General features: G+C 51.5%; 1 protein-coding gene across 2 annotated transcripts in view; it reads right to left on the reverse strand.

The window, feature by feature from the left end:
* Window positions 1-984: 984 nt before the first annotated feature.
* Window positions 985-13,420, reverse strand: part of LOC147092120 (uncharacterized) — a 95,392-nt gene continuing 82,956 nt past the window's right edge. For both annotated transcript variants that reach the window (XM_085975850.1, XM_085975849.1), the window contains 2 exons: window positions 3,051-3,237; window positions 985-1,094 (listed from right to left, as the gene is read on the reverse strand). In XM_085975850.1, the coding sequence (XP_085831976.1) occupies window positions 1,015-1,094; window positions 3,051-3,237 (267 nt within the window). In that variant the 3' untranslated portion in view covers window positions 985-1,014. The remainder of the gene's footprint in view (window positions 1,095-3,050; window positions 3,238-13,420) is intronic.

Here is a 13,420-nt window from a genome sequence, read left to right on the forward strand (position 1 = left end):
TCCTATGTAACAGGCTCGAGGGGCTGAATGGGCCTCCTCCTGTTCCTATGTAACAGGCTCGAGGGGCTGAATGGGCCTCCCCCTGTTCCTATGTAATAGGCTCGAGGGGCTGAATGGGCCTCCCCCTGTTCCTATGTAATAGGCTCGAGAGGGGCTGAATAGGCCTTTCCTGTTCCTATGGTAACAGGCTCCAGGGGCTGAATGGCCTCCTCTTGTTCCTGTGTAACAGGCTCGAGAGGCTGAATGGGCCTCATTCTCGAGGGAGCTGAATGGATCTCCTCCTGTTCCTCTGTACCAGGCTCGAGAGGGGCTGAATGGGCCTCCTCCTGTTCCTAATTTAACAGGCTCGAGGGGTGGAATGGGCCTCCTCCTGTTCCTACAATTGAGAGAGAGTTGGATTCATCCCGCGTCGAGATCTTTCGAACGCCTGAGAAAACATATGGCGCGACAATTCACGAAGAGTAAATTCGCTTTTATTGATTACGGCTTACAGAAGGAGAAGCAGAGAAAATAAAACAGCTAGTCGAGTTTTCGGAGGAAGGAAGCTCCACAAAGCGGTCACCTCTGTCGGCTCAGCACCCCCGGCCCACAGGAGAAAGGAACGCTGGCACCAGACCGCCGTGGAACAACGCTCGCGGTCAACTTAACGTTTGGGGGCGGGCCGACAGTTCCACAATTGTCCCAAAGCTGAGTTGGACTCGGATTGGCCCCCAACCCAGATTTTTGGTGCGAGGGAATTGCCAGGATCGATTGCGGACCGTGTGATGGGATCCGACCTTCGGTGACTGCCAGCGTCCTCCGCCAGGCCTCACGGCAGAAGGCCGGTGGGTGCGACAGGTCACGGGCGGATTGGCGTGGCTCCTCGAATTCCACTCCCCCTCCCCCCACCTGTTCCCAGTTAGTCCCTCTGCAGCTCAGCATTAACCCGTAGGCCTTCCTGTCACCAGACCCCACCCCCCCACCCCACCCCACCCACCCACCCACCCGACTGGGCCAATCATCGGACGGCGATGGTTAGGGTGGTCTCTGGGATATGTGTCCCTCTGCGATGGTGGCCCGAGGCTCCTTAAAGGACTCGTAGCAAGGAGGCTCATCTGTGAAGAGATAGATCAATCTGTTACCATACTTCGCACCCGCTCTGGACACCCGAGACTCAGAAAATACAGTTACATCGAGTCTACAACTCAAAAACAGGCCATTCGGCCCAACTCCTCCATGCCAGTGTTAATGCTCCTCACGAACCTCCTCTCACCCCTCTTCATCTCGCCCCATCAACATAACCTTCTACTCCTTTCACCCTCATGTGTTTATCTAGTCTCCCCTTAAATACATCTATACTATTCGCCTAGGGAGGGTTGTAGGGCTGGGGGAGCTTACAGAGATAGGGAGGGTTGTTGGACTGGAGGAGGTTACAGAGATAGGGAGGGTTGTAGGGGCTGGAGGAGGTTACAGAGATAGGGAGGGTTGTAGGGGCTGGAGGAGGTTACAGAGATAGGGAGGGTTGTAGGGGCTGGAGGAGGCTACAGAAATAGAGAGGGTTGTAGGGCTGGAGGAAGTTACAGAGATAGGGAGGGTTGTAGGGCTAGAGGAGGTTACAGAGATAGGGAGGGTTGTAGGGATGGAGGAGGTTACAGAGATAGGGAGGGTTGTAGGGGCTAGAGGAGGTTACAGAGATAGGGAGTGTTGTAGGGCTGGAGGAGGTTACAGAGATAGGGCGGGTTGTCGGGGCTGGAGGAGGTTACAGAGATAGGGAGGGTTGTAGGGGTTGGCGGAAGTAACAGAGGTAGGGAGGGTTGTAGGGGATGGAGGAGGTTACAGAGATAGCGAGGGTTGTAGGGGCTAGAGGAGTTTACAGAGATAGGGAGGGTTGTAGGACTGGAGGAGGTTACAGCGATAGGGAGGGTTGTAGGGCTGGAGGAGGTTACAGAGATAGGGAGGGTTGTAGGGGCTGGAGGAGGTTACAGAGATAGGGAGGGTTGTAGGGGTTGGCGGAAGTTACAGAGGTAGGGAGGGTTGTAGGGGATGGAGGAGGTTACAGAGATAGGGAGGGTTGTAGGGGCTGGAGGAGGTTACAGAGATCGGGAGGGTTGTGGGTCTGGAGGAGGTTACAGAGATAGGGAGGGTTGTAGGGGCTGGAGGGGGTTACAGAGATAGGGAGGGTTGTAGGGGCTGGAGTAGGTTACAGAGATAGCGAGGGTTGTAGGGGCTAGAGGAGCTTACAGAGATAGGGAGTGTTGCAGGGCTGGAGGAGGTTACAGAGATAGGGAGGGTTGTAGGGGCTGGAGGAGGTTACAGAGATAGGGAGGGTTGTAGGGCTGGAGGAGGTTACAGAGATAGGGAGGGTTGTAGGGCTGGAGGAGGTTACAGAGATAGGGAGGGTTGTAGGGCTGGAGGAGGTTACAGAGATAGGGAGGGTTGTAGGGCTGGAGGAGGTTACAGAGATAGTGAGGGTTGTAGGGCTGGAGGAGGTTACAGAGATAGGGAGGGGGAAGGAGGCCATGGAGGGATTGGAATACAAGGATGGGAGAATATCAAAATCGAGGCGTTGTTGGATCGGAAGCCAATTTAGGTCAGTGAGCACGGGTTGGTGGAGGGTCGGGTAATGGGTGAACGGGAGTCGGTGCGAATTAGGATACGGGGGCAGCAGAATGTTTGGATGAGCTGAACTTTACAGAGGGTGGAAGCTGGGAGGTCGGCCGGGAGTGCATTGGAACGGTCGGAGTCTGGGGGCAGTCTGCCCTTGAAGGACTCAGCCAGCTTGGTCAGTAGTGGTCCTGCCGTGATACTCTTGGTGTTGTTGGGCCGGGAGCTAATGTAGATCAGCGAGCAAGGGGGTGTTGGGGGGGGGGTGGGGGGGGCGGCGGGAGGAGAGGGTTGACCTCTTCTCTGTGACTCCCCTCCGCTGAATGGGCCTCTTGCACAGCGGGAGCTGGTGGGAACTTCGGGGAAGGGGCGGGTGGTGGGCTCGCGCGCAGTTGACCTCTTGGGGGAGGGGCGGTAGTGCGCCTTGGCGGATTATCCCTCTTTTCCGACCTCCCCAACGCCATTACCTGAGTTGCACAGGCGATGCACGTCCAGGTAGCTCCGTCCCTCCAACACTGCGAGTGCTGTAGAGACGGCCATGATGTCTGGGGGCGTCTGGTAGACGATGTTGGCCAGCATCGTTTGCAGCGACTGCGAACAGTTGTAAGTGTCTTCCATCACGGACACCCTCAGGCCCATTTTGACATTCAAGACCTTTCAGGGGAACGAAGACATAAGAACACAAGAAAGTAAGAGCAGGAGTGGGCCATACGGCCCCCCCGAGCCTGCTCCGCCATTCAATAAGAGCATGGCTGATCATCCACCGCAACTCCACTTTCCCGCCCAATCTCCATATTCCTTGATTCCGCTAGAGTCCAAAAATCTATCCATCTCGGCCTTGAAACATTGAAAAATAGGAACAGGAGTAGGCCATTCGGCCCTTCGAGCCTGCTCCGCCATTCAACATGATCATGGCTGATCCTCTATCTCAATACCATATTCCCGCTCTCTCCCCATACCCCTTGATGCCTTTTGTGTCTAGAAATCTATCAATCTCCTTCTTAAATATATTCAGTGACTTGGCCTCCACAGCCTTCTGTGGTAGAGAATTCCACAGGTTCACCACCCTCTGAGTGAAGAAATTTCTCCTCATCTCAGTCCTAAATGTCCTACTCCGTATCCTGAGATTGTGACCCCTCGTTCTAGGCTCTCCAGCCAGGGGAAACAACCTCTCAGCATCTGCCTAGTCAATCCCCCTCAGAAGACCACTAGAAGAGAGTGAGAGGAACGTTCTTCACACAGAGAGGGTCGTTCAGATCTGGAACGCTCTCCCTGAAAGGTCAATGGAAGCTGATTCCATAGGAACTTTCAAAAGGGGAATTGGACATTTACTTGAGGAGGGCGAACTTGCAGGGTGTATCGGGGAAAGAATCGAGCTTGTAGGTCTAAATTTACACAGCTCATTCAAAGCTAAGAAAGACTTGCATTTCTATAGCGCCTTTCACGACCTACAGTGTAATGATATCAGCAAATAGTGATGGTATTTGCCTGTTTGATTATGATGCCTTACCAGCATATTTGCCTGATTGATTACTTATGCCTGACCAGCAGAGGGCATGTGAGAGACAAGCAGTTCAGTTTTACTTTCGTTTTTAGATGGATCTCTAAGATGGTGTCTCCTGTAATGCTGTTAACTGAGTTGAACAAACTTTAGATTAAAAGACATTGGCCTAGAAATTCAGTGCCCTTAGCGCCGATTTTGCGGCGCTAGAGGGCCTAGCGCTGCAATTGGCGCCGGCGCCTAAATTGCCTGGGGCCCTTCCGCCGCGGTAGACCGGTAGCGCTGCGCCGGCACCGATGACGTCATCGGTGTGCGCAGCGTCCCGGTTGCCATGGTAACCCGCCCGAGCTGGGAAATTGACTTGCGGCCGCCTCGCCCGTGGCAGCCGCAAGCAACGTTCTGGCAGAGGTGCCTTGCACAAGTTTGCGCCGGCGCATTAAAGGCCCCGCGGCGGCCGGCCGCTTTCCCGCCGCCCGCCTGGCCGCAGCTCACTCCCCGGACTTCCCCCCCCCCCCCCCCCCGGAACAGAAGCAAGCCCGGCACTTGTCCGAGGTGCCGGGCTCATTTTTAATAAGATTATCGCGGGCCGCGGCCGCGTGCAGGCAGCTCCTCCTTAAGGGAAGGAGGAGGCCTGCACTTCCCGAACCTGCCGCACCGCAGCAGGCGCCGCAGCGCCGGGATAGCGCCGAAATTCAGCGCATAGCGCCAGTTTTCAGGCGCTAACAGCTTTCAGCAGCGCCGGCAGCCGTTTGGGCGCAGAAGTAGTGAATTTTGGGCCCGACCAGCGCGACTTAGCTCCGGCACTAACTTCCGGCGCTAAAGCCGTTGCTGCGCCAGAACCCAATTTCTAGGCCATTCTCTTTCATAAATGTCTCGTCATTGAACTCACATACAAATCAATACATGGTGTCAGAAGTGATTGAAAGAGATGAAGAGGAAAAATCTGAAGTTAAATCAGCTCTCCACATATTAGCAAGCCAAAAGAGAACATCGTTATTTACCTTTGGAGAATAGCTAACAAAGTGAAAAATGGTAGGAATACACCCACCGGCGAAGCTTCAGTTGACAGGTAATGTGGCTGAAAATTGGAGGAGGTTCAAACAACGTTTGGAGTTGTATTTAGCAGCAATCGGAGCTGACGAGAAAAGTGATAAAATGAAAGCGTCAGTGTTCTTACATGTCGTGGGTGATGAAGCGCTGGAGTTGTATAATAACTTCGCATTCGCTGCTGATGGAGACAAAATGAAGCTGGATAAAATAATGGAACAGTTTGAGGCCGACTGCATACCTAAACGTAACGTGACGTTTGAGAGGCATAGATTTTTCACATGTGTACAGAAAACGGGAGAGACTATTGATCAGTATGTGACTGAACTGAGAAACCGAAGCAAAACATGTGAATTTGGGGGACTGACAGACTCGCTGATAAAAGACAGACTGGTGTGTGGTATTCCAGATAATGGTCTAAGGGAAAGACTGCTAAGAGAGCAAGATCTAGACCTGGGAAAAGCCATAGCACTGTGTAGGGCTACAGAGACTGTGAAGTCGCAGGCAAAGGAGCTGTTCCATGACAGTAGCTGCAACGTGGATGCAGTGAGTAAGAACGGACACAAACCGTTTAACAAAAAGAGCGCCAATGTGAAAAAAGAGGCGTGGCCAGCGAACAAAAATGAAAGGGGCAATCGAAAGTCATGTAGTCGATGCGGTACACAGCATCCACCAAAAAGTGTCCAGCATATGGTAAAAAATGCAGTAGTTGCAACAAAAACCATTATGCCCGTTGCTGCAAGAACCAAGCGCAACAAAGCAAGGTCCATGCAGTAGATGAAAGCGAGATAGAGGAGTTCAATGTGGATGTTATGTCTGAAAAGAAAGAAGAAAAAAGAGACTGGATATTGACACTAAAAGTGAATGACATACACATTCCCTTTAAATTGGATACTGGAGCACAAGTTAATGTGATATCAGAGACTGATTTTAAGAAAATTAGACCCAGACCAAAGATACATGGAATAAAAGTGAAAGTGACAGGATACTCAGGTACTGATATACCAGTGAAAGGAAGATGCATTGTCAAAGTGACACACAAGGACAGAGAGCACACGCTAGCATTAATCGTGGTGCCAAAGGATGTGCAGGCCATACTAGGTTTAATAGCCTGTGTGATCTGAACCTGGTAAAGAGAGTCCTCGTTGTGGAAAGTGAAGGAGAGACAGTCTATGATGAACTCATGAAAGAGTACAACGACCTATTTCAGGGTCTAGGCTGCCTTCCAGGAGAACACACGATCAGAGTAGATAAAAGTATGCAACGGTCATACATCCATGCAGAAAAGTTCCGTTTGCTCTTCAAAAGCAACTGAAGGCAGAGTTGGGCAGGATGGAAAGCCTGAACGTGATTCAGAAGATAGATGAGCCAACTGAGTGGGTGAGTTCCCTCGTCGTTGTGGACAAAAAGAATGGAAAGCTCAGAATTTGCCTGGATCCAAGAGATCTAAACAGAGCAATAAAGAGAGAGCACTTCAAGCTTCCTACACGTGAGGAAATCATGTCACAGTTTGCAAATGCAAAGTATTTCAGCAAGTTAGATGCATTATCAGGATTTTGGCAGATGAAACTGGACGAGGCAAGTTCAAGACTGTGCACGTTCAACAGTCCATTTGGCAGATACAGATTCCTAAGGTTACCATTTGGCATTGCCTCAGCTCCTGAAGTGTATCACAAAACTATCCATATGATCTATGAGCACCTGGAGGGTGTTGATACATCAATGGATGACATCATAGTATGGGGAACCACGAGAACTGAGCATGACGAGAGACTGAAAAAAGTGCTGGAAGCAACGAGGAAAACAAACCTGAAGCTGAATAGAGAGAAATGCCAGCTCGGGGTGACAGAACTGACATTCGTGGGAGATATCCTTAGCAGTGAGGGCATCAGACCAGATCCCAGAAAGGTGTCCGCCATTGAGACTATGCCAAAGCCACAATGCAAAAAGGACGTGAAGAGGTTTAATGGAATGATCAACTACATGGGTAAATTCATATCCAACCTCTCAAAAAAGATGGCGCCACTGAGAAGACTAACTGAAAAGAACATAGAATGGGAATGGAATCATGAGCATGAGAAGTCATGGAGCGATCTAAAGAAAGTGCTCACAGAGGAACCAGTTCTGAGGCTTTATGACCCAGCGAGATCCATCAAGATATCATCAGATGCATCACAGAGTGGGCTCGGTGCTGTTCTTCTGCAAAAATATGACTACTGGCAACCTATTGCATATGCATCGCGCTCAATGACAGACGCGGAGACGCGATATGCTCAAATAGAAAAGGAGCTGCTCAGCATCACATACGCCTGTGAAAGATTTCACCAGTTTGTGGCAGGACAAGCAATCAGTGTAGAGACTGACCATAAGCCCTTGATTGCATTGTTCCAAAAGCCACTAAATAGCTGTCCGCTTAGAATACAAAGAATGATGATCAGGCTGCAACGCTATACACTGAATGTTGCGTACATACCGGGTAAGCTGATGTATACAGCAGACACGTTGTCCAGAGCTGTTGACCCAAGTGAGCCCGCAAACACCAAAATGGATGAAAAAGTGAACGCCTACGTGGACATGATCACAAGTGCACTGCCCATAGCAGATGCAAAAATGGAGCTCATAAAGACTGAGACAAACAAAGATGAAACAATGAGACGACTGAGGAAAAGCATCTTGGATGGATGGCCCAACATGAAGCAAGACTGCTCACCTGACATGGCAGAGTACTGGAACTGCAGGGCGGAACTATCAGTGGTCGAAGACATTATCTACAAAGGAAGTAAAATAGTTATCCCAAAGAGTCTGAGAAAGGAGATGCTAAAAAGGATCCATGGAGGACATCTGGGAATCGAAAAGTGTAAGAAAAGAGCACGAGAGGTGATGTACTGGCCACGAATCAACCAAGATGTGACAAATGAGGTGTCAAACTGCACAATATGCCTGAAATATCGAGCAAGCAATCCGGTAGAACCACTAAAGCCACACCCAGCGCCAGACAGACCTTACCAGAAGGTAGGCGCTGACCTATTCGTATGTCAAGGGAAGGACTATCTTGTAGTCACAGACTATTACTCCCTGTATCCAGAGGTTTGTAGACTGTACACCACCACTGCAGATGCTGTGATAACATGTATGAAAGCCATATTCTCCAGACATGGCATGGCAAGCGAGGTCTTCACAGACAACGGACCCCAGGTTTACAATGCAAGTTTCCGACACTTTGCCAAAGAGTGGGACTTTGTCCACACAACGTCAAGTCCTCACTTTCCACAGTCCAATGGACTAGTGGAAAAATCGGTCCAGACAGTGAAAAGACTGATGTACAAGGCAAAAGACAGTGGAACTGACTTCTACCAGAGCATGCTTGTATACCGCACAATGCCGCTCGAGTGTGGTATGTCGCCAGCCCAACTCCTTATGGGACGTCTGCTAAGGTCAAACCTACCCATCCCGGAGAACCTCCTGAAAACAAAAGAGGGGGAGAAAGTGAGGAAGTTCAAAGAACAACAGAAAGAAAAGCAAAAGTACTACTATGACAGAGGAACACAAAACCTACCTGAACTCCACACTGGTGACCAAGTAAGGTTCAAAGACAAAACAAACATATGGACTCAGAAGGGAACTGTCCTGAGTGAAGTTCAACCAAGATCATACACCATTCAGACAGATGAGGGTGCTGTTCTGCGAAGAAATCGTCGAGATCTTCTCATGGGACCAGCCACAGCAAGTCAAAAGACCGATACTGTTGAACAACCTGATCACACAGCAGGTCAAAAGACTGATACTGTTGAACAACCTGATCACACAGCTGAGAAATCATCATCTGAGGCAAGAACTCAGATTCAAGGACAATCAATCAGAAAATCCTCAAGACACGTGAAGCCTCCTGAGAGACTCATTGAGCAAATTTAAGGACTCTTGTTATAGAAGGAAGTAATGTTATCTTATTCTTTCTTCAAGTTCTAGTGTATTTACATATTTCATGTGAACACACAAAGCAAGGTTAAAAAACCTTGATAATGATAATGTAAGTTCATTAAGTGTCACAGTTAAAATGCAGAGTAATACAAAGAAAACATGTTGTTAGATAAAAGTAAAATACTTTTGTTTTAAGAAAGGGAGATGTAATGATATCAGCAAATAGTGATGGTATTTGCCTGTTTGATTATGATGCCTTACCAGCATATTTGCCTGATTGATTACTTATGCCTGACCAGCAGAGGGCATGTGAGAGACAAGCAGTTTAGTTTTACTTTCGTTTTTAGATGGGTCTCTAAGATGGTGTCTCCTGTAATGCTGTTAACTGAGTTGAACAAACTTTAGTTTAAAAGACATTCTCTTTCATAAATGTCTCGTCATTGAACTCACATACAAATCAATACATACAGGATGTCTCAAAGCTCTCACCAGCCTACTTCTGAAGTGTGGTCACTGTTGTAATGTAGGAAATGCAACAACCAATTTACGCACAGAAAGCTCCCACAAACAGCCACAGCTGACAGAGGGCGCAGCCATGATGGGTCAAAGGGCCGCCTTCTGCACTGTGTGAGCCGTGGCTCAGAGGTGAGCACTCTCACCTCGGAGTCAGAAGGTCGTGTGTCAACGCTCCCCTCCAGAGACTTGAGCCAGGCCAGGCTGCACTGTCGGAGATGCAGTACTGAGGGAGCGCTGCACTGTCGGAGGGGCAGTACTGAGGGAGCGCTGCACTGTCGGAGGGGGCAGTACTGAGGGAGCGCCGCACTGTCGGAGGATCAGTACTGAGGGATCGTCGCACTGTCGGAAGGGGCAGCACTGAGGGAGCGCCGCACTGTCGGAAGGGGCAGTACTGAGGGAGCGCCGCACTGTCGGGGGGGCAGTACTGAGGGAGCGCCGCACTGTCGGAGGATCAGTACTGAGGGAGCGCCGCACTGTCGGAGGGGCAGTACTGAGGGAGCGCTGCACTGTTGGAGGGGCAGTACTGAGGGCGCGCTGCACTGTCGGAGGGGCAGTACTGAGGGAGCACTGCATTGTCGGAGGGGCAGTACTGAGGGAGTGCTGCACTGTCAGAGGGGCAGTACTGAAGGAGCACTGCACAGTCAGAGGGGCAGTACTGAGGGAGTGCTGCACTGTCGGAGGGGCAGTACTGAGGGAGCGCTACACTGTCGGAGGGGCGGTACTGAGGAAGCACTGCACTGTCGGAGGGGCAGTACTGAGGGAGCGCTGCACTGTCGGAGGGCCAGTACTGAGGGAGCGCTGCACTGTCGGAGGGGCAGTACTGAGGGAGTGCTGCACTGTCAGAGGGGCAGTATTGAGGGAGCGCTGCACTGTTGGAGGGTCAGTACTGAGGGAGCGCTGCACTGTCGGAGGGGCAGTACTGAGGGAGCGCTGCACTGTCAGAGGGGCAGTACTGAGGGAGCGCTGCACTGTCGGAGGGGCAGTACTGAGGAAGCGCTGTACTGTCAGAGGGGCAGTACTGAAGGAGCGCTGCACTGTCGGAGGGCCAGTACTGAGGGAGCGCTGCACTGTCGGAAGGGCAGTACTGAGGGAGTGCTGCACTGTCCGAGGGGCAGTACTGAGGGAGCGCTGCACTGTCGGAGGGTCAGTACTGAGGGAGTGCTGCACTGTCGGAGGGGCAGTACTGAGAAAGCGCTGCACTGTCAGAGGGGCAGTACTGAAGGAGCGCTGCACTGTCGGAGGGGCAGTACTGAGGAAACACTGCACTGTCGGAGGCGCAGTACTGAGGGAGTGCTGCACTGTCGGAGGCGCAGTACTGAGGGAGCGCTGCACTGTCGGAGGGGCGGTATTGAGGGAGCGCCGCACTGTCGGAGGGGCAGTACTGAGGGAGTGCTGCACTGTCGGAGGGACAGTACTGAGGGAGCGCCGCAGTGTCGGAGGGGCGGTGCTGAGCGAGCGCTGCACTGTCGGAGGGGCAGTACTGAGGGAGCGCCGCACTGTCGGAGGGGCAGTACTGAGTGAGTGCTGCACTGTCGGAGGGGCTGTACTGAGGGAGCGCTGCACTGTCGGAGGGTCAGTACTGAGGGAGCGCTGCACTGTCGGAGGGGCTGTACTGAGGGAGCGCTGCACTGTCGGAGGGGCAGTACTGAGGGAGCGCTGCACTGTCGGAGGGTCAGTACTGAGGGAGCGCTGCACTGTCGGAGGGGGCAGTACTGAGGGAGTGCTGCACTGTCGGAGGGTCACTACTGAGGGAGCGCTGCACTGTCGGAGGGGCAGTACTGAGGGAGTGCTGCACTGTCGGAGGGGCAGTACTGAGGGAGCACTGCACTGTCAAAGGGGCAGTACTGAGGAAGCACTGCACTGTCGGAGGGGCAGTACTGAGGAAGCACTGCACTGTCAGAGGGGCAGTACTGAGGGAGCGCTGCACTGTCAGAGGGGCCATCTTTTGGGATGAGACATTATAGCGTGGGCCTTGTCTGCCCTCTCAGGTGGCTGTAAAAAATCCCACGGCCACTTTCGGAAGAGCAGGGGGGTGGGGGGGGAGTTCTCCCCGATGTCCTGGAGCCCAATATTTACCCCTCGACCAACAGCACTAAAAAAACAAATGACCTGCTGATTTATCTTATTGCTGCTTGTGGGAGCTTGCTGTGCGCAAATTGGTTTCCGCGTCGCCCACATTACAACAGTGACAACACTTCAGAAGTCCTTCATTGGCCGTGAGCCGCTTTGGGACGTCCTGAGGTGGTGAAAGGCGCTATAGAAATGCGGGCTCTCACTTTATCAGGTATCTTTAAAATGAATAGACGACTAATCGTTAGCGGAGGATATAAATATCCGACGTGGGCTCCTGAGCCCCTAACGCAGCACTGGAAAATCGACACCCGCCTCGGGGCGGGACGACAGCCTGCCTGGCAGGGGACTGAGGGGATCGGCGGGGGGCGGGTGGCAACGCTGCTTCTGTGGTCAACGGAGATACTATCGGGCGGGTGTAAAGCCAGCACCCCACGTGGGATTCCCGCTCAGACCCAACGCATTGCATTGCTCTCTTCCACACCTTCACTCTCGCATCGCCTGTCTTCATTTCCCGGTGGATTGTAACCGAACCTGTAAAGTTCCCAATTGGGGCCCTGCTCATTTCTAAAGCCCCCATGGTGCTTTTCCTGTTTCAGCTCAGTACCTAGTCCATACTCATCATCTCTTTATCTCCGACTGTTCTCGTGGTCTCTCATGTCTGTCAGTCTATCAGTACAGGAAACTCTCGATTTAACGGCAAAATTCAGGAGTAGGTTCAGGTAAGTTTTACTTCATATTAGTGGCCGTTCCTCGATCTGTGGCTGCGCAATCGGGGTTCCTGCACATGTTGCTAAGCAACAGGGACACTTGGTCTGTGGCTGGGGTTCCTGCACCTGTTGCTAAGCAACAGGGAAGCCTGGATTTGTTGCTGTGTACGGAGCTCTCGTACCTTTTAACTATACCTCTCTGTAATCCGGACTGTTTGATAAACCGGCACCACGCCGGTCCCATCGGTGCCGGATAAAAAAGTTTCCTGTACATAGAAAAACAGGAGCAGGAGTAGGCCCACGACTCCTCGAGCCTGCTCCGCCATTCAATAAGGGCATGGCTGATCATCGACCTCAACTCCACTTTCCCGCCCAATCTCCAAATCCCTTCATTTTGCTAGAGTCCAAAAATCTATCTATCTAAGCCTTGAAACACAGAAAAAATAGGAGCAGGAGTCAGCCATTCGGCCCTTCGAGCCTGCTCCGCCATTCACTATGATCATGGCTGATCCTCTATTTCAATACCATATTCCCGCTCTCTCCCCATACCCCTTGATGCCTTTTGTGTCTAGAAATCTATCTATCTCCTTCTTAAATATATTCAGTGACTTGTCCTCCACAGCCTTCTGTGGTGGAGAATTCCACAGGTTCACCACCCTCTGAGTGAAGAAATTTCTCATCTCAGTTCTAAATGTCCTACCCCGTATCCTGAGACTGTGACCCCTCGTTCTAGATCCCCCAGCCAGGGGAAACATCCTCCCTACATCCAGTCTGTCCAGCCCTGTCAGAATTTTATACGTTTCAATGAGATCCCCTCTCATTCTTCTAAACTCTAGTGAATACAGGCCTATTCGACCCAATCTCTCCTCATACGACAGTCCTGCCATCCCAGGAATCAGTCTGGTGAACCTTCGCTGCACTCCCTCTATGGCAAGTATATCCTTTCTTAGGTAAGGAGACCAAAACTGCACAAGCAGTTATCTCTCTATCTATTTATATCTCTCTCTGTCCATCCATCTATAAATCTATCTATCCATCATCTATCTCTATCTGCACCAGTGTGTCTATTTAGATC

This window comes from Somniosus microcephalus, unplaced genomic scaffold (assembly GCF_052327205.1).
Source record: "Somniosus microcephalus isolate GS21.2 unplaced genomic scaffold, FLI_Smic_1.0 unresolved_chr2, whole genome shotgun sequence".
NCBI classification, from domain to species: Eukaryota; Metazoa; Chordata; class Chondrichthyes; order Squaliformes; family Somniosidae; genus Somniosus; species Somniosus microcephalus.